Raw genomic sequence first — 21,735 nt, forward strand, 5'->3', positions numbered from 1 at the left:
GTAATAGCCCTACGTCTCAGTGCTCAGGGAGCTTGTTGTCGAGTGGAAATATGGAATACAATGAGTTGCCAACCCTTGCACCAGTGGGGAAGGGTGGCTTATATAGAGTGCGCTGCCCTTCACAACGGTCGGTGCGCAGGGGTGGAATAATGGTGAATAAATACCTACGTTACAGGTAATGTACGGCCTAAATGCTAATAAAAGCGTGAGGAAACGTACGACCGTTTCCCTCCTGGGGGGTTACGATGTACAGAGTGGAATCCAGTCGGTCCGATCGATACGCTCCGAATGCTCGCCTTCGACTGGATGGTCGGATGTCTGTTACCGACTGGATGATGGGAATTCCTTAGTTCAGTCGGAGCTGACAAAGGGCCTTGTCCCTTATGAAGGGTGGTCCTTGGGTAGGACCTATAAGGTAGGCTTATGACCCTACCCTAGGACTATAACCCCATCAAATGGCACATGGTAAAGGGGTTCTGCACCCTTTTTGCATACACTCACCCCTATGAACGCAAACACGCACACCCTATCCCTATGAGCATCTCCGAGAGACTGAGCCGACATGTCATCTTGAGATTTACGAAGTCACCGTAGACGCTTCGTCGTCGACGGGAACGTCTCCACCTGGTGGGCTGGGGATATCACGGTCCCTCTAACCATCTAACTACAGGTTGGTTTACAGGGTTCTCCACCTTTGAAGTATCAAGTTCTCGTACAAAAAATCTAAAAAGAACAATTAGTTTCTAAGAAACACTCACACAAATTATACACAGTCAAACAAAACAAACAACTGCAAAAGAAGGGGCAAAAAATAAGCAATAACAAAAGTGTACATGCCTGTAGCATCGAAGGCTACAAACATGCTAGTGTGACAACAATAAAAGTATAGATCAATGCTACAACTACAGGAACTTTACACCTTTACACAACGTTTACGGACTAAGCTTAGATGGAATGTTTTGATTGGTTTTGGATGAAGCGGGGCCCACCCTGAAAATCAGGGGGACAAGATTAGTGAGGGGAGAGGGGTTGGTCCGTTAAAGTCTGTAAGAATCATCCGTAAGTTTAGCATTTTTTAAAAGGAGCAATGCTACAACTACAGGGACTTTACAGAACATTTATGGACAAGTCTTAGATGGGATGTTTTGATTGGTTTAGGATGAAGCGGAGCCCACCTTGAAAATCAGGGGGACAAGATTAGTGAGGGGAGAGGTGTTTGTCCGTTAAAGCCGGTAAGAATCATCAGTAAGTTTAGCATTTATGAAAAGGAGCAATGCTACAACTACATGAACTTTACAAAACGTTTACAAACTAAGCTTAGATGGGATGTTTTGATTGGTTTAGGATGAAGTGGGGCCCACCCAGAAAATCAGGGGGAGGGGGGCAAGATTAGTGAAGGGAGAGGGGTTAGTCCGTTAAAGTCTGTAAGACTCATTCGTAAGTTTAGCATTTTTGAAAAGAAGCAATGCTACAACTATAGGGACTTTACACAACGGACAAAGTTTAGATGGGATGTTTTTATTGGCTTAGGATGAAGCGGGGCCCACCCTGAAAATCAGGGGGGACAAGATTAGTGAGGGAGAGGGGTTAGCCCATCAAAGTTTGTAAGAATCATCCGTAAGTTTAGCATTTTTGAAAAGAAGCAATGCTACAACTACAAGTACTTTACAGAACGTTTACAGACTAAGCTTAGATAATATGTTTTGATTGGTTTAGGATGAAGCGGGCCCACCCTAAAAATCAGGGGGACAAGATTAGTGAGGGGAGAGGGGTTAGTCCATTAAAGTCTGTAAGAATCATCCGTAAGTTTATTATTTTTGAAAAGGAGCAATGCTACAACTACAGGGACTTTACAGGACGTTTACGGACTAAGCTTAGATGGGATGCTTTGATTGGTTTAGGATGAATGCGGGGCCACCCTGAAAATCAGGGGGCAAGATTAGTGAGGGGAGAGGGGTTAGTCCGTTAAAGTCTATAAGAATCATCCATAAGTTTAGCATTTTTGAAAAGGGGCAATGCTACAACTACAGGGACTTTACACAACATTTACGGACTAAGCTTAGATGGGATGTTTTGATTGGTTTAGGATGAATCGGGGCCCACCTTGAAAATCATGGGGACAAGATTAGTGAGGGGAGAGGTGTTAGTTCGTTAAAGTCTGTAAGAATCATCCGTAAGTCTATTATTTTTGAAAAGAAGCAATGCTACAACTACATGGACTTTACAGAATATATACGGACTAAGCTTAATGAGATGTTTTGATTGGTTTAGGATGAATGCGGGGCCACCCTAAAAATTAGGGGGGCAAGATTAGTAAGGGGAGAGGAGTTAGTCCGTTAAAGTCTATAAGAATCATCCATACGTTTAGCATTCTTGAAAAGGGGCAATGCTACAACTACAGGGACTTTAGAGAACACTTACGGACTAAGCTTAGATGAGATGTTTTGATTGGTTTAGGATGAATCGGGGCCCATCCTGAAAGTCACGGGGACAAGATTAGTGAGGGGAGAGGTGTTAGTTCGTTAGTCTGTAAGAATTATCCATAAGTTTAGCATTTTTGAAAAGTATAGCCCATCCGCCGGACGCTTGCCAGACTATACAAAGGAAAAAAAATACAAGGGAAACAGGCCGGACACACTTGGCTGCATAGGCTAGTGGCTTTGCACTAATTATGACGTGTTTGATCTAATGGTTGAGAATGTGAATGAGACCAAATTAAATCTCAGCCTAGCTGAGTTTTAGCGATCCCCATAATTGAACGTGCGACGAGGCGGCCGGGAGAAGAAATCCAGGGCGGAAAACATGGAAGCCAGCAAACGTGATGACATGATGCGTGAGATGAGCACGGCCGGCCGGCCACCGCCTGCGCGAGTGACGCTTCGTGCGCATCGCCGAAAACAAGGGAACGCCGAGGAAGCATCTGCAGTTTCTGCTACACTACCTAGTACCTAGTCGTCATAGTGGGCAGCAAAGCTTTCAATCAAAGAAGATAAAAATAACAACGGAGGTACATATATGTGTGGCCAAGGCCTGCCAACCAAACCATTCACCAGCTAGTTTCAGAGATAGATACGTCCGTCGTCGAGATGGCGGCAGCAGCAAGCAGGGAGGAGCGGTGGAGCCTCGCCGGCAAGACGGCCCTCGTCACCGGCGGAACCAAAGGGATCGGGTACGCCATGCATCTTCCTTTCATGTTATCTTGTGAGTTGTGAGTTGTGACTGACGACACACGACACACTCACCACGCGTACCATGCATGGCTCAGGCGCGCGATCGTGGAGGAGCTCGCGGGGTTCGGCGTCCGGGTGCACACCTGCGCCCGGAGCGACGCCGACGTGCAGGAGCGGGTGCGCGGGTGGGCCGCCGACGCCGAGGCGGGGAGCCTGCGCGGGCGCGTCACGGCCTCCGCCTGCGACGTCTCCGTGCGCGGCGACCGGGAGGCGCTCATGGCCGCGGCCCGCGCCGAGCTGGGGGGCAAGCTGGACATCCTCGTCAACAACGCCGGGCAGACCTTCTTCATGCCGGCCACGGAGAGCACGGCGGAGGACTACGCGCGGCTCATGGCCACCAACCTCGAGTCCTGCTTCCACCTCGCGCAGCTCGCGCACCCGCTCCTGGTCGCCGCCGGGGGCGGCAGCGTGGTGAACATCTCCTCCGTGGCCGCGGCCATCGCGTACCCCGTGCTGTCGGTGTACTCGGCGACCAAGGCGGCCATGAACCAGCTCAGCCGCAACCTCGCAGTCGAGTGGGCCGGCGACGGCATCCGCGTGAACTGCGTCGCGCCGGGGGGCATCCGGAGCGACATCCTCAGGAGCAGCTGCATCGAGGTTGACGTGGAGTTGTTGCGGGGGATGGCGGAGAAGGAGAACGCGCGCGTCGCGCTGGGCCGCATGGGCGAGCCCGAGGAGGTCGCCTCGCTGGTCACATTCCTGTGCATGCCGGCGGCGTCCTACGTCACCGGGCAGGTCATCTACGTCGATGGCGGCCGCACCATAGCCGCCTAGGCTTCGCTCTCTGCTTGTTGGCCAGCTGCCACGGCTCGATAAAACATTTTCTTTGCCCATACACCCCGCTGGTGCTGGTAAATAAACATCTTCGTTTGGAGTTCACAGATGACGACGAAAAGGCATATTTGTTCCATCTTGGACGAAAAGGCACCCTGATGTGACATGATTTTGAGTGTTCACATCACCGCATCATAGTTCACCTCAACTTTTGATGATGGGTGTGTGTGTGTAAGTGTGTTCCAAGGTGGTATGACTTTGATTGTTGCATCTCTCTCTCTCTCTCACACACACACATATTTCCCTTTCGAGTTCGACATGCCAGGCCATAGAGGCTCACATGATCATGGAGAACTCCTAGTTGTACTTGATGTAGTCGACCCACATCAAACTAGGAACTCCTAGTTTTTTAATAAAGATTTTTTTTTCACGAATTCATTCAAACAGAATTCCTGGATTAAGCGTAGTGGTGAAGCGAGAAAATTAGGACAAGGAGGGCCAACTATAGTTAAACCTTGTTAGAAAGGGCCAATTCATAAAAACACCATTTTAACACATAAAAAATAACTATTACTATTCATTATTGGCTTAAATCACTAATGTTAGGGGGGCACGGCCCTGGCTGGCACCCCTCGTCTCCGCCACTGGTTAAGCGTGCTCGGTTTGTAGTAGTTTTAGGATGGATGACCGACCGGGAAATTGATCCCGGATGTACATGAGTGAGGACAAAGTACGCAGAAAAGACTAGTATTGTTATGCTGGACCAGTCTAGATCACAAGACCCGACGCATGACGCAGAGGCGCTCATGGCAGTAGTGCGCGCAGACAAGCTCGGCGCGGCTACGGACGCAATGATGAAACTGACCGGGCGAGACGGCCTTGGCTCCAAACCACGATCTAAGCCATCTCTGACATCTGTCGTGGAAATACCACGACAACCAGGCAATGTCAATGGGATCCTACTATTCGGTCTGTTCTAGTTCATGTTTTTTCCCTACCTATCTTGGAAATGTTGTAGAACCTTCTTTGATAGGTTATTTCTTTTTTTCTTTACCGATTTACAAGTTGTCTTTTGGACGCTACATGGATAGATTGATGCAGATGCCGGGGGTTTAACCTCTTTTTTTTAAAAAAAATTGTCTTTTAGGTTCTCAACTTCTTTTCCCGCTTTTCCTTTCATGTCATTTCTTTCTTTCTTTTTGTTTTCTTTTCTCCATTTTAGTTTGTAAACACTTATTAGTTTCTTTGAACATATTTTGAACAATGTGAATTTTTTTAAAAAAATCAATAAAAATTTATTTGTTTTTAAATTTCTGTTTTAAAATTCATGAATCTGTTTTTTGAAATTCAGGAACATTTTCAAATTTCATTAAAAAACGTTCCATGATTATTCTATGAATTTCATGGACATTCTTGAAACACTGCTCATTAATAAAATTTAGGAACACTTCTAAAATTTGCTGAACATTTTTAAAACATCATTTATTAAAAAACCAGAACATTTTTAATATTCCCACAGTTCGTAGCCATTTTGTAAAAAGAAACTGGTCCTGAACCGGTCGGCCCAGCCAACTGTAGCAGCAAAACCGTGAGGTGTCGCGCAACAAGACTTCCCGATCAGGCATACTCGGCGATCAGTGGTGAGCGCGGACGCGAATCAGAGTTCGAATCGCATGAGGCCAACCTCGACTTCATATGCTGCCAACCTCGACGTCTAGCCGCCTCCATCCTCCCAAGAGGCCAAGCCAAGACCCAACCAACACGATTGCTCCAGCAATGGCGATGAGTTCGCAGCGCGAGTCAGCTTCCACGGTCCAAGTTGACTCCAGGATGGAGCGGTTCAAGATGTACCCCATGGCCGGGGCGACGCCGCCGGCGCCGCGCGAAGGAAACGGCGAGCCGCCGCGCCAGCGCCTCTTCGTGCGCATCCGGTGCTCCGTGCGCATGTCCACCGAGACGCACCTCGTGGGCGGGACCACGCTGCGGCAAGGCCACGGCAAGGACGCCGACGCGAGGCACCCGGAGGAGGAGGCGGCCGCGCGCCGGTTCATCGTCCACGACCCCGCCGTCCTCCGGAGCGAGCCCGCCTGCCACGCCGCCGTCCGCCGGATGCTGACGCACCTGCCGCAGCTCGCGGGGTACTACGGCCACCGCGCCGCCGACGCCCAGCTCTGGGACCGGTTCGTACCCCCCGGTCTTGTCGCCCGTATCGTCGCCCGCGTGGCGCGTGAAGACGGTCTTGTTGCGGCCGGCGGCGCCGCTCGCCGGAGCCAGATGTGCCACGTCTGGTTGCGCGTGCACGTGACCAGCGTGTACAGCGTGCCCAAGGCGCTGCTGCTGTCGTGCGAGGACGCAGCCGCCGGGGCACGGGCTGGTTCCGGTGCTCTCGTCGGTGGAGGCGGCGCGGCTCAGTGCGCGATCTGCATGGAGGAGATGGTGGCCGGGGGCGTCGGCGTAGTGGCTTTGCCCGGCTGCTCGCACGCGTTCCACAGGGGATGCATCCTCAAGTGGTTCCACAGGGCGGCGACGTGCCCATCCTGCCGGCGCGACATGATGCACCATGTTCCCGAGATGTGCCGTATATGGCACATGCTGAACTAAGTGTGTATATCTTCGGATCAACTTGCAGTGAATCCAGAAGATGGTCCGGATGTACGAATAAACTTTAATCAGTGTTGGTATATTCGGGAGATAATTGCGTCGAGCAAATTTTTCCTTTTATATGTTTCGCCACTTCATTGAGATTTCGTTAAGTCTCAATCCACTGAACCTAGCCACGCCTAATTTTTAGTATTTAATAGCTATGCACGTATGTGTGTGCTTCAATAAAACAAGCATGAATAGACACGTAAGTTTAGCGACACAAAACTAACATGCCATCTCTAGCAGATCCCCAAAAGTCATATGCAAAAACAAATATCTTCGTTAGGGCTTCTTAGGTAGCAGCTCCCTTAAACTTGTAATCACCTGAAATTTAAATTTTATATCCTTAAAAGGCAAATATCTTCATTGAGATTTATCACCTTCTAGTCAATTTTTAGTTCAAGAAGAACTCCCGGCAAATTTAGGCAGCCCACGCTGCCCAGTTGGCTTCCAGCCGTGTCGGTCCGTCGCCGGCCTGGCACCACCAAAGAGCTTCGAACATCAGAATTTCTCCAAGTCGCCCCTCGTCCCAGCCCCACCACCTTCTCTTCTCTCGTTAGTGACGAAAGTGGCCAGATCGCCGCCGTTGCAAACCTTCAACCCGTTGTTAGCAAGCCCTAATGTCGTCGAGAGAGCTTGGAGTCAGTCATATCCTATTTTGTTGAGAAATCAACCCGTCCATTGTTAATTTCACCATGATGAGAAATTAAACGGGACAAACAAAGCAAAACAAAAAGAGGCTACACTAATTGATCAATGGACTGTTATCTTGTTTCACTTATGGGGTAGAGAATGTGGGATCAGATGACAAACTGAATGTGGTGTTCCATTCTCTGTCTCTACAACAATACAATCTTACATTCAAGACATTAATTCATCAGCAAACAAATCCCCACAAAACAAATTTTTTTGCCGATGCTAGGCACACGGTTGGAGGCATGGGGAGGGGATACGATGATGGGAGCAAGGTTAGGCGCCTCTATCTGGCCATAAGGAGTCGCCTTTGCCTTGCCATAACCTCGGAGTTCCCCGTGTGAGCCATGGAGGCCCGCCTCCACCTGCAAGTACTTTGCTCCGGCGCGCCGTCGCCGTTCTGCATCGAGCAGACGCATCATCCCTAGTCACTGTAGCTGTCGCGTTGATTTGATCCAGAAGTTGTGCTCGAGCGCCAAAATGGGGGCAGCAAGCGGGCAGAGGTACGGCCGCGGAGGCGGGTGAGTTGAGATCGACAACAGTGGTGGTTGAGATCGGCCACGGCGGCGAGTGGTGTGGCAGCGGCCTGGGCACACGCCAGGGTGGACCAGGGTCGACGCGATGCGCTCGAGCGCTGCAACGGGGTCAGTGAGCGGGGAGAGGTACGGCCGCAGAGGCGGGTGGGTTGAGATCGATAGCGGTGGCGGTTGAGGTCGGCCGCGGCGGCGAGTGGTCTGGCGGCGGCCTGGACACAGTCAGGGTGGCCTAGGGTCGACGGGAGGAGGCGAGGCGTACGGATATAATTTTTACAGCGAATCGTTTTTTCTTTTTACATTGTAGATAAATGATAAAGCGCGGGTTGAATAACAAAAATTTCCGTACGATCTTGTTGTTAGTTTCCTTGTTTATCTCATCTCTTGTTACCGATCTCTCCAGAGATGTCATCTCATTTGTGTGCGCATATTTATATATATATCCAAGTCAGGGACGATGAATTGCCGTATATATAGCCGCCACATGATTAGCTAACCTGGCGCCGGAGGCAATGGCGGAGCAGCAGCTGCTCGCGGACGCCATCAGGGACCAGGCGGCCCTCTCCGCCCGACTCCTGCACCACCTCAGCCTTCGCGGCGGTGACCGGAACCTCGCCGTCTCTCCGGCGTCCTTCCACACCGTCCTCTCCCATCTCGCCACCGGCTCCACGGGCGCCCACCACGGCCAGATCATATCCTTCCTCGGCCCCGCCGGCGCTGAAGCACACGCCGCCCTCGCCTCCCATGCCAACGCAAGCCCAAGCAAGGCCGCCGTCGCCTCGCACGTTGCCGCAGGCTCAAGCCAATTATTCAGCTCCGACGAGGAAGTTGATGAAGCGGACGGAAATCACGAGGTTGCCGAGGTCGTGTACGCCACGGGCATCTGGGTCGACTAGTCGCTCCGTCTCAAGCCGGCCTTCGCCGCGTTGGCGGCGTCCAAGTACGACGCGGTGGCGCGAGCTGTCTGCTTCAGCTCGAGCCCCGAGCAGGCCAGGTTAGAGATCAACGAGTGGCTAGAGGCCAAGACCGGCGGCCGGTGGAAGGAGCTCCTCCACGAGGGCTCCATCGTCGCAAGCACGGCCGTCGTCCTCGCGAACGCGCTCTACTTCCGAGGGTACTGGTACGACCCCTTCGACGCGAACCTCACGGAGGACGGCGACTTCTACGTCTCGCCTGGCCGCGCCGTCTGCGCGCCCTTCATGGCGGGGCGAACTGCACCAGCACATGTGCATCGGCGTCCACCCCGGCTTCAAGGTCCTGCGGATGCGTTACGTCGGCGGCCACCACGGCCGGTTCTTCTCCTTGTGCATCTACCTCCCCGACGACCGCGACGGGCTGCCGGGGCTGTTGCGCGCGCTCAGCGACGACCCGGCGCCGCTCACTACCAGAAAAACCTATTACGCTTACGGATTATTCTATGTCGACGGCTTTTTGTCGGGACCGTCGGCATAGTTGGCGTTATGCCTACGGCTTTCTAAAAGCCATCGGCATAGAAAAGCTGTAGGCATATCTATATCTACGCCGACGCATCCGTCGGCATAAAAAAGGCCGTCGGCCTACAGAATAGTAAGCCTACGGCCATCGTCGACATACATAGGCCGTCGGTATAGATGTGGGGCCGGCGACGGCCCCCGGTACGGGGGCTAACGCCGTCGAATCTATGCCGACGGCTAGACGTCTGGCCGTCGACATAGATACACAACGCCACGATCCGGGGCGCACCGACCAGCAGCTATGCTGATGGCTGTCGTCGGCATACCTGCCACGTCATTAATCCGCAGCGCGTCGACCACCTGCCCTGGCCGTATCTATGCCGACAGCTTTGCCGTAGGCATAGTTATATTTTTTTTCTTTGCTCCATGTGTATATATATATATATTTTTTTTGATTAACTTACATGTACCATGTGTAAATATAAATGTATTATTATTTTTTATGAATATATATGTACTTTGTACTTTTTTCGAATACGTTAATGATGTGTCGTCATTTTCTTTGAATATAGGTCCTTATATTTTATTAAAATCAAAAACAGCTCTGCCTACAGAAATATTGTGGTGGTTGCAAACGCCCTACACGCGTCTCCGGGGTGTGACCCCCCTCACGTCCGGGGTGTCCGGCCTTATTGGCGGATGAATCATAAAGTCGTCCAAGCATGGACGCTATCAATATCAAAGAGCATAAGTCGCCATACTGCACTTATTTCAAACTAGATACTGGTAAGCCAAAGAGGACCAAAGTTGCCACGTTGCACAGTTCAAACATGGGCGCCTTATATGATTCTGGGAATTAGGCCGGCTTACTTGGCGGCTATTAGCTCCCAGGTCGTTTTATGGTAAGAGCGTATACGCTTTTACAATCCTATGACCGGTCTTTTCCCTAATCATAGGTCACTTGGGGGCTTCCTTTCACTGAGATCAGCCTTACTACCTATTTGGCTAGCGAAAAATTACCGCATTACAAATGGTTATACTGGACTGTGTGTTGGCCGAATCGCCATATGGACCCATGAACTCTTGGCGAGTTACTCCGCTCTATGGACCCTAAACTCGCCTTGGTTAAAACATGCATGGTACCGGCTAACGCCCCACATGGAGAATAGAGAAACCATTGATTCACTGAACCTGCTTCACTGAAGCTTGACTCGAGCCTGATCAGCCGGTCTAAACACAGCTAAGGTAGCTACAATAGCCTCTTGGTGTAGCACTAGAGTCGTATGAGCTCGTCCTACCCACCGTGACTCACTGAGCCGGCTTATTTAAAATAGCTTGATGCCATACTTATCATATCATATACATGCATCATATTGCATTGCATCATACATCATACATACATATCATGCCGGTCTTCAAACCGGATCAAAGCATAAATTCTTGCAGGTGCAAATATGTTGGAAATATGCCCTAGAGGCAATAATAATTAGTTATTATTATATTTATTTGTTCATGATAATCGTTTATTATCCATGCTATAATTGTATTGATTGGAAACACAATACTTGTATGGATACATAGACAAAACACTGTCCCTGGTAAGCCTCTAGTTGACTAGCTCGTCGATCAAAGATGGTCAAGGTTTCCTGGCCATAGGCAAGTGTTGTTACTTGATAACGGGATCACATCATTAGGAGAATCATGTGATGGACTAGACCCAAACTAATAGACGTAGCATGTTGATCGTGTCATTTTGTTGCTACTGTTTTCTGCGTGTCAAGTATTTGTTCCTATGACCATGAGATCATATAACTCACCGACACCGGAGAAATGCTTTGTGTGTATCAAACGTCGCAACGTAACTGGATGACTAAAGATGCTCTACAGGTATCTCCGAAGGTGTTCGTTGAGTTAGTATGGATCGAGACTGGGATTTGTCACTCCGTGTGACGGAGAGGTATCTCGGGGCCCACTCGGTAATACAACATCACACACAAGCCTTGCAAGCAATGTGACTTAGTGTAAGTTGCGGGATCTTGTATTAAGGAACGAGTAAATAGACTTGCCGGTAAACGAGATTTAAATAGGTATGCGGATACTGACGATCGAATCTCGAGCAAGTAACATACCGAAGGACAAAGGGAATGCCATACGGGATTATATGAATCCTTGGCACTGAGGTTCAAACGATAAGATCTTCGTAGAATATGTAGGATCCAATATGGGCATCCAGGTCCCGCTATTGGATATTGACCGAGGAGTCACTCGGGTCATGTCTACATAGTTCTCGAACCCGCAGGGTCTGCACACTTAAGGTTCGACGTTGTTTTATGCGTATTTGAGTTATATGGTTGGTTACTGAATGTTGTTCAGAGTCCCGGATGAGATCACAGACGTCACGAGGGTTTCCGGAATGGTCCGTAAACGAAGATTGATATATAGGATGACCTCATTTGGTTACCGGAAGGTTTTCGTGCATTACCGGAAAAGTTTCGGGCTCATCGGTAGTGTACTGGGAGTGCCGGGAGGGGTGCCGGGGACCATCAGGAGGGGTGTCACGTCCCAAGGGGTCTCATGGGCTATGGGAAGAGATAAACCAGCCCCTAGTTGGCTGGAATAAGTTCCCACTAAGGCCCATAAGGTTTGAGAAGGAAAAAAACACAAGGTGGAAAGAGTTTCCAAGTGGGAAGGTGGAATCCTACTCCAAGTAGGATTGGAGTAGGACTCCTCCACCTCCAATTTCGGCCAAACCTTTAGGTTTTGAGGCTGCCTCCTCCCCGCCCTCCCTCCTATATATTGTGGGGTTTTAGGGATGATTTGAGACAACTTTTGCCACGGCAGCCCGACCACATACCGCCACGGTTTTTCCTCTAGATCGCGTTTCTGCGGAGCTCGGGCGGAGCCCTGCTGAGATTAGATCACCACCAACCTCCGGAGCACCGTCACGCTGCCGGAGAACTCATCTACCTCTCCGTCTCTCTTGATGGATCAAGAAGGCCGAGATCATCGTCGAGCTGTACGTGTGCTGAACGCGGAGGTGCCGTCCGTTCGGCACTAGATCGGAGCGGATCGTGGGACGGATCGCGGGACGGTTCGTGGGACGGTTCGCGGGCCGGATCGAGGGACGTGAGGACGTTCCACTACATCAACCGCGTTTCTTAACGCTTCTGCTGTGCGATCTACAAGGGTACGTAGATCGGAAATCCCCTCTCGTAGATGGACATCACCATGATAGGTCTTCGTGCGCGTAGGAAATTTTTTGTTTCCCATGCGACGTTCCCCAGCACTGGCATCATGAGCTAGGTTCATGCGTAGATGTATTCTCGAGTAGAACACAAAAGTTTTTGTGGGCGGTGATGTGCGTTTTGCTGCCCTCCTTAGTCTTTTCTTGATTCCGCGGTATTGTTGGATCGAAGCGGCTCGGACCGACATTACTCGTACGCTTACGAGAGACTGGTTTCATCGCTACGAGTAACTCCGTTGCTCAAAGATGACCGGCGAGTGTCGGTTTCTCCAACTTTAGTTGAATCGGATTTGACCGAGGAGGTCCTTGGATGAGGTTAAATAGCAATTCATATATCTCCGTTGTGGTGTTTGCGTAAGTAAGATGCGATCCTACTAGATACCCATGGTCACCACGTAAAACACGCAACAACAATTAGAGGACGTCTAACTTGTTTTTGCAGGGTATGCTTGTGATGTGATATGGCCAACGATGTGATGTGATATATTGGATGTATGAGATGATCATGTTCTAATAGTTAATATCGACTTGCACGTCGATGGTACGACAACCGGCAGGAGCCATAGGGTTGTCTTTAAACTAACGTTTGTGCTTGCAGATGTGTTTACTATATTGCTAGGACGTAGCTTTAGTAGTAATAGCATGAGTAGCACGACAACCCCGATGGCGACAAGTTGATGGAGATCATGGTGTGCCGCCGGTGACAAGAAGATCATGCCGGTGCTTTGGTGATGGAGATCAAGAAGCACATGATGATGGCCATATCATGTCACTTATGAATTGCATGTGATGTTAATCCTTTATGCACCTTATCTTACTTAGAACGACGGTAGCATTATGAGGTGATCTCTCACTAAAATTTCAAGACGAAATTGTGTTCCCCCCGACTGTGCACCATTGCGACAGTTCTTCGTTTCGAGACACCACGTGATGATCGGGTGTGATAGACTCAACGTTCACATACAACGGGCGCAAAACAGTTGCACACGCGGAACACTCGGGTTAAGCTTGACGAGCCTAGCATGTGTAGACATGGCCTCGGAACACATGAGACCGAAAGGTCGAGCATGAATCGTATAGTTGATATGATTAGCATAGAGATGCTTACCACTGAAACTATTCTCGACCCACGTGATGATCAGACTTGAGATAGTGGATTTGGATCATGTACCACTCAAATGACTAGAGAGATGTACTTTTTGAGTGGGAGTTCTTAAGTAATATGATTAATTGAACTAATTTTCATGAATATAGTCTAATGGTCTTTGCGAATTACGATGTAGCTTGCGCTATAGCAATACTATTTTTATATGTTCCTAGAGAAAATTTAGTTGAAAGTTGATAGTAGCAAACTTTGCAGACTGAGTTTGTAAAGCCGAGGATTGTCCTCGTTGCTGCGCAGAAGGCTTATGTCCTTAATGCATCACTCGGTGTGCTGCACCTCGAGCGTCGTCTGTAGATGTTGTGAACATCCGACATACACGTTTCTGATGACTACACGATAGTTCAGTACAAAATACTTAATGGCTTAGAAGCAAGGCGCCGAAAACGTTTTGAAACGTCACGGAACATAAGAGATGTTCTAAAGAGATGAAATTGTGATTTCATGCTTGTGCCCTTGTTAAGAGGTATGAGACCTCCGACAAGATTCTTTGTCCACGAAGTAGAGGAGAAAAGCTCAATCATTAAGCGTGTGCTCAGATTGTCTGAGTACGACAATCACTTGAATAAAGTGGGAGTTAATCTTCCAGATGAGATAGTGATGGTTCTCCAAAGTCACCGCCACCAAGCTGTGAGAGCTTCGTGATGAACTATAACATATCAAGGATAGATACAATGATCCTTGAGAGATTCGCGATGTTTGACACTGCGAAAGTAAAAATCAAGAAGGAGCATCAATAGTTGATGGTTAGTAAAACCACTAAGTTTCGATAAAGGTAAGGGCTAGAAGGGATACTTCGTGAAACGGCAAAGAGTTGCTGCACTAATGAAGAGACCCCAGATTAAACCCAAGCCCGGGACTAAGTGCTTCTATTATGAGGGGAACGGTCACTGAGGCGGAGCAACTCTAGATACTTGGTAGATAAGAAGGCTAGCAAAAGTCGAAAGAAGTATATTTGATATACATGATGTTGATGTGTACTTTACTAGTACTCCGAGTAGCGCGAGGGTATTGGATACCGGTTCAGTTGCTAAGTGATAGGTAGCACGAAATGAAAGCTACGGAATAAACGGAGACTAGCTAAAGGCGAGGTGACGATACGTGTTGGAAGTGTTTCCAAGGTTGATATGATCAAACGTCGCACGCTCCCTCTATCATCGGGATTGGTGGTGAAACCAAAATAATTGTTATTTGGTGTTTGCGTTGAGCATGAACATGATTGGATCGTGTTTGATGCAATACGATTATTCATTTAAAAGAATAATAGTTATTCTATTTGCTTGAATAATTACCCTCAATGGTTTATTGAATCTCGATCGTAGTGTTACACATGTTCATAATATTAGTGCCAAAAGATAAAAAGTAATAATGATAGTACCACTTAGTTGTGGCACTGCCACTTGAGTCATGTTGGTGTAAAATGCATGAAGAAGCTCCATGCTGATGGATCATTTGGACTCACTTGATTTTGAATCACTTGAGACACGCAAAACATGCCACATGAAACAAGTAGAGTAACTTGTTGGGAGTAATGCATTCTTGATGTGTGTAGTCCAATAAGTGCTAAGGCACGTAGTGGATATCATTATGTTCTTACTTCAATGACGATTTGAGTAGATACAGGAGTATTTACTTGATGAATCACAAGTCTGAAATGTTGAAAAGTTCAAAGCTATTTTAGAGTGAAGATCGTCATGACAAGAGGATAAACAGTCTACGATATGATCATAGAGATGAATATCTGAGTTACGAGTTTTGGTACGCAGTTAAGACAATGTGGAAATTGTTTCACAGTTCATGCCACCTGGAACACCATAGTGTGATGATGTGTCTGAACGTCTTAGCCACGCCCTATTTGATATGGTGCATACTATGATGTCTCTTATTGAATTACCACTATCGTTTATGGGTTATGCGTTAGAGACAACCGCCTTCACTTTAAATAGGGCACCGCGTATTTCCGTTGAGATGACACAATATAGACTAAGGTTTAGAGAAATCTAAGTTTTCGTTTCTTGAAAGTTTGGAGCTACGATGCTTATGTGAAAAAGTTTCAGTCTGATAAGCTCGAACCCAAAGCAGATAAATGCATCTTCATAAGATATCCAAAAAAATTGGATACATCTCCTATCTCAGATCCGGAAGCAAAGTGTTTGTTTCCAGAAACGGGTTCTTTCTTGAGGAAAGGTTTCTCTCGAAAGAATTGAGTGGGAGGGTGATAGAACTTGATGAGGTTATTGAACCATCACTTCGACTAGTGTGTAGCAGGGCACAGGAAGTTGTTCCTGTGGCGCCTACACCAATTGAAGTGGAAGCCGATGATGGTGATCATTGAGCTTCAGATCAAGTTACTACAAACCTCGTAGGTCGACAAGGTCGCGTACTACTACAGAGTGGTACGGTAACCGTGTCTTGGAGGTCATGTTGTTGAACAATAATGAACCTACGAGCTGTGGAGAAGCGATGGTGGGCCCAGATTCCGACAAATGGCTGGAGGCCATGAAATCCGAGAGAGGATCCATGTATGAAAACAAAGTGTAGACTTTGGAAGAACTACTTGATGGTCGTAGGACTATTGAGTAAAGATGGATCTTTAAAAGGAAGACAAACGACGATGGTGATAAGTCACTATTAAGAAAAGCTTGACTTGTCGCAAAGATGTTTCCGACATGATCAAACAGTTGACTATGGTGAGACTTTCTCACACGTAGCGATGCTAAAAGTCTATTGGAATTATGTTAGTAGTTGTTGCATTATTTTTGAAATATTGCGCATAGGATGTCAAAACATTGTTTCCTCGACGGTTTCCTTGAGCAAACATTGTATGTGATACAACCAGAAGGTTTTGTCGATCCTAAAGATACTAAAAAGGATGCAAGCTCCAGCGATCCTTCAATGGACTGGTGCAATCATCTCGGAGTTGGAATATACACTTTGATGAGATGATCAAAGATTTTGGGTTTGTACAAGGTTTATGAGAAACTTGTATTTCCAAAGAAGTGAGTGGGAGCACTATGGAATTTCTGATAAGTATATGTGGTTGACATATTGTTGATCAGAAGTAATGTAGAATTTCCATGAAGCATAAAAGGTTGTTTGAAAGGAGTTTTTCAAAGGAATGCCTGGATTGAGCTACTTGAACGTTGAGCATCAAGATATATGGAGATAGATCAAAACGCTTAATAGAAGTTTCAACAAGATGCATGCCTTGACAAGTTTTTGAAGGAATTCGAAATAGATCAGCAAAGAAGGAGTTCTTGACTGTGTTGTAAGGTGTGAATTTGAGTAAGACTCAAAACCCGACCACAGCAGAATAAAGAGAATAGACGAAGGTCGTCTTCTATGCCTTAGCCGTAGACTCTAAAGTATGCCATGCTGAGTACCGCACCTGATGTGTGCCTTGCAACAAGTCTGTTAAGAGGTACACAGAGTGATCCAGGATTGAATCACTGATAAGCGGTCAAAGTTATCCTTAGTAACTAAATAGACTAAGGAATTTTTCTCGATTATGGAGGTGGTTAAAGAGTTCGTCGTAAAGGGTTACGTCGATGCAAGATTTGACACTAATCCGAATAACTATGAGTAGTGAAACAGATTCGTATAGTAGAGTAGATATTTGGAGCATTTCCGAATAGCACGTAGTAGCAGCATCTATAAGATGACATAAAGATTTGTAAAGAACGCACGGATCTAAAAGTTTCAGAACCGTTGACTAAAACCTCTCTCACGAGCAAGACGTGATCAGACCCCAGAACTATATGGGTGTTGGATTCGTTGAAATCACATGGTGATGTGAACTAGATTATTGACTCTAGTGCAAGTGGGAGACTGTTGGAAATATGCCCTAGAGGCAATAATAATTAGTTATTATTATATTTATTTGTTCATGATAATCGTTTATTATCCATGCTATAATTGTATTGATTGGAAACACAATACTTGTGTGGATACATAGACAAAACACTGTCCCTAGTAAGCCTCTAGTTGACTAGCTCGTTGATCAAAGATGGTCAAGGTTTCCTGGCCATAGGCAAGTGTTGTTTCTTGATAACGGGATCACATCATTAGGAGAATCATGTGATGGACTAGACCCAAACTAATAGATTTAGCATGTTGATTGTGTCATTTTGTTGCTACTGTTTTCTGCGTGTCAAGTATTTGTTCCTATGACCATGAGATCATATAACTCACTGACACCGGAGGAATGCTTTGTGTGTATAAAACGTCGCAACATAACTGGGTGACTATAAAGATGCTCTATAGGTATCTCCGAAGGTGTTCGTTGAGTTAGTATGGATCGAGACTGGGATTTGTCACTCCGTGTGACGGAGAGGTATCTCGAGGCCCACTCGGTAATACAACATCACACACAAGCCTTGCAAGCAATGTGACTTAGTGTAAGTTGCGGGATCTTGTATTACGGAACGAGTAAAGAGACTTGCCGGTAAACGAGATTGAAATAGGTATGCGGATACTGACGATCGAATCTCGGGCAAGTAACATACCGAAGGACAAAGGGAATGACATGCGAGATTATATGAATCCTTGGCACTGGGGTTCAAACGATAAGATCTTCGTAGAATATGTAGGATCCAATATGGGCATCCAGGTCCCGCTATTGGATATTGACCGAGGAGTCACTCGGGTCATGTCTACATAGTTCTGGAACCCGCAGGGTCTGCACACTTAAGGTTCGACGTTGTTTTATGCGTATTTGAGTTATATGGTTGGTTACCGAATGCTATTCGGTGTCCCGGATGAGACCACAGACGTCACGAGGGTTTCCGGAATGGTATGGAAACAAAGATTGATATATAGGATGACCTCATTTGGTTACCGGAAGGTTTTCGTGCATTATCGGAAAAGTTTCGGGCTCATCGGTAGTGTACTGGGAGTGCCGGGAGGGGTGCCGGGGACCATCAGGAGGGGTGTCACGTCCCAAGGGGTCTCATGGGCTATGGGAAGAGATAAACCAGCCCCTAGTGGGCTGGAATAAGTTTCCACTAAGGCCCATAAGGTTTGAGAAGGAAAAAACACAAGGTGGAAAGAGTTTCCAAGTGGGAAGGTGGAATCCTACTCCAAGTAGGATTGGAGTAGGACTCCTCCACCTCCAATTTCGGCCAAACCTTTAGGTTTTGAGGCTGCCTCCTCCCCTCCCTCCCTCCTATATATAGTGGTGTTTTAGGGCTGATTTGAGACAACTTTTGCCACGGCAGCCCGACCAGATACCTCCACGGTTTTTCCTCTAGATCGCGTTTCTGCGGAGCTCGGGCGGAGCCCTGCTGAGATTAGATCACCACCAACCTCCGGAGCGCCGTCACGCTGCCGGAGAACTCATCTACCTCTCCGTCTCTCTTGCTGCATCAAGAAGGCCGAGATCATCGTCGAGCTGTACGTGTGCTGAACGTGGAGGTGCCGTCCGTTCGGCACTAGATCGGAGCGGATCGTGGGACGGATCGCGGGACTGTTCGTGGGACGGTTCGCGGGCCGGATCGAGGGACGTGAGGACGTTCCACTACATCAACCGCATTTCTTAACGCTTCTGTTGTGCGATCTACAAGGGTACGTAGATCGGAAATCCCCTCTCGTAGATGGACATCACCATGATAGGTCTTCGTGCGCGTAGGAAATTTTTTGTTTCCCATGCGACGTTCCCCAACAAAATAAATCTTTGAATAGCCAATTTGGCTGGATTCTTATCATGGTTTATCATAACTAGTGTTAAATGATTGGGGTTTTTAAAGCCAGCTCGGAAGAATTGACTATTGTCAAAGAGCCGCCCTATCACATATAATGCCGAGTCATCTAATTGACCGGCCCTTGGATTTCTTCAACCTGTGTTCTGTAGTAAACTACAACAGTTATGGATTTCTCCGACATATGGATTTCTCAAGGATATATTTGCCGGGTTACATTGCAACCACGGTCAAGGATTTCTTTTATCACAAAGGCATCATCAGCTCACAGAGTGGATATGATTTTATTCTACAATGGAAGGAAGAGCCCCGAGTCGCTGCAGGCACACAACCCGACACTTGGGGGCTACATTATTCAAATCAAGATTACATCAAAGTATGAAAGTCCCATGTCGTTGCAAGCATACACCATGACACTTGGGGGCTAATGCAATCCGCTTTTCAAATCATCACATCATCAACAGACCCGGCTACCTCAAGGAGATAAGCCGACCTTGGAGGGCTACATACCGCTCTTTATTCAAGTATGGATTCAAGGAAGCACCGGCTCATCATTTTTATAATGACCCGGCCCTTGGGGGCTACACATTGCTTCTCAAGGAGAAGAACATGGAAGTCTCGAGTCGCCGCAAGCAATCGACCCGTCACTTGGGGGCTACACCATTCAGGTCATAATTTCTAAAATCCCAGGTTGCTGCAGGCAAGACAACCCGGCCCTTGGGGGCTACATCACTAAGTTGTTTCATGGATCATGAGGTTCAAATTGAAGACCCAGCCCATCACACACTGATGACCCGACCCTTGGGGGCTACAGGTAATATGGATATATCAAAAAATTGAAGAGCACATTTCATTATGTCATGGAGGTGAAGTATTGGGAGACCGGTTCACCATATTTTTATCTAGTTGAAGCATTGAAAGACCGGCTCAACATCACACGGATTTGTCAATTGGAGTTCAGTTGTTTGACGGGGCACTACTAATAATCATGACCCGCCATTAGCAATCATGACCCGCCATTGTCAATCATAACCCGCCGAAGCAAGAGAAGCTGGTTCAACATTGTGTGGATTTCTTATTTCCCAAGTTTTCATCAAGCCAAAGCATTGGAGGCCGACTCAATGGCATAATATATATTTTATTGCAAAAGACACGTACCTACGAGATGATTGAAGGCGGCTCGAAGAAACCCGGATTTTTCAAGGAGCCACTTCAGTAAATCAAGCCGGCTAGAGGAGCAAGCCGGTCCCTTAACTTATTTATTATTCTTATTTCAGGAGCTTACCATGAATAAATTCAAGCTAACCTTGGGGGCTAATGTCGGGGATATACCCCGCAGTGTAACCCGGCTTGGAGTATGACCCGCCAAAGGACTTGGCGACTCACCGGCGACTCAACAGTGACCTGGCGGGCGACTCATACTTGTCCCCACTGGCGACTTAGATAAATGACGAAGGCCCAAGGCCCAGCGTGCACCTTGGCATAAGGTGACTCATAGAGAGGCCAGGAGGGCCGACTCACAAGAGAAGGCCCAAGAAGAGGAAAGAGTCCCACAACAAGGAAACAAGACCCGGATTAGGATTCAAGAGAGACTAATCCTATTCCTACTCCTAGTAGGACTCTACATGTAAACCTACCCCTTCCACCTATATAAGGAGGGGTAAGGCGCCCCAAGAGGGACAAGATTCACAACTTAGGTCTAGACAAGACAAATCATGAGATAAACATGTTAGCCTAAAGGAGCGTGGGTCATATATTCTGCTGAGCGCCGAGACACCCATGAGATTAGAGGTGGCGAGTCTGCGCCCTTGTAATCGAGATCATCATCTTCATCAATGAAACACAAGCAGGACGTAGGCTTTTACCTCCATCGGAGGGGCCGAACCTGGGTAGACACCCATGAGATTAGAGCTATGCCACCGAAACATCGCGTCGGGTCCTCATGCATGTGTGAAAGTGATGTGACATCGACAAACGCCCGTCGCGACGCTCGGGGGTGTGTCCCCCCTTCATGGACGGCACTGCCGCAATCACTTTGAGGGGGGAAATAGCCGTGTCGGGTCTACATGGAGGGAACCTAGTGATGGGTTGTACTGAGACCATGTTCTTACATGTTCCTATGGGCTGACCTATCGAAACGAGGTGGAAGAGTCCACTGGTCAAAGCCCATCCGAGACAAGTCAAAGGCCTAGATCTACGAGTCAACGGGGATAGGGTTAGTCCGATCGGGTGGTTGTCGGGGGTAGCTATGCCACCGAAACATCTCTCGGGTCCTCATGCATGTGTGAAAGTGATGTGACATGCGTAGACGCCTATCGCGGCTCTTC

At 47.8% G+C, this 21,735-nt stretch overlaps 1 protein-coding gene and 1 pseudogene across 1 annotated transcript; both read left to right on the forward strand.

The window, feature by feature from the left end:
• The first annotated feature begins 2,922 nt into the window (after window positions 1-2,922).
• On the forward strand, window positions 2,923-4,109 carry LOC123440759 (noroxomaritidine/norcraugsodine reductase-like). Its single transcript, XM_045117308.1, has 2 exons — window positions 2,923-3,169; window positions 3,266-4,109. The coding sequence occupies exons 1-2, from the start codon at window positions 3,087-3,089 to the stop codon at window positions 4,002-4,004; spliced, it is 822 nt and encodes a 273-aa protein (XP_044973243.1). The 5' UTR covers window positions 2,923-3,086; the 3' UTR covers window positions 4,005-4,109.
• A 4,276-nt stretch (window positions 4,110-8,385) lies between these two features.
• LOC123442089 overlaps window positions 8,386-21,735 on the forward strand; it is a 39,053-nt pseudogene continuing 25,703 nt past the window's right edge.

The sequence above is a fragment of the Hordeum vulgare genome, chromosome 3H (assembly GCF_904849725.1).
Source record: "Hordeum vulgare subsp. vulgare chromosome 3H, MorexV3_pseudomolecules_assembly, whole genome shotgun sequence".
NCBI lineage: Eukaryota > Viridiplantae > Streptophyta > Magnoliopsida > Poales > Poaceae > Hordeum > Hordeum vulgare.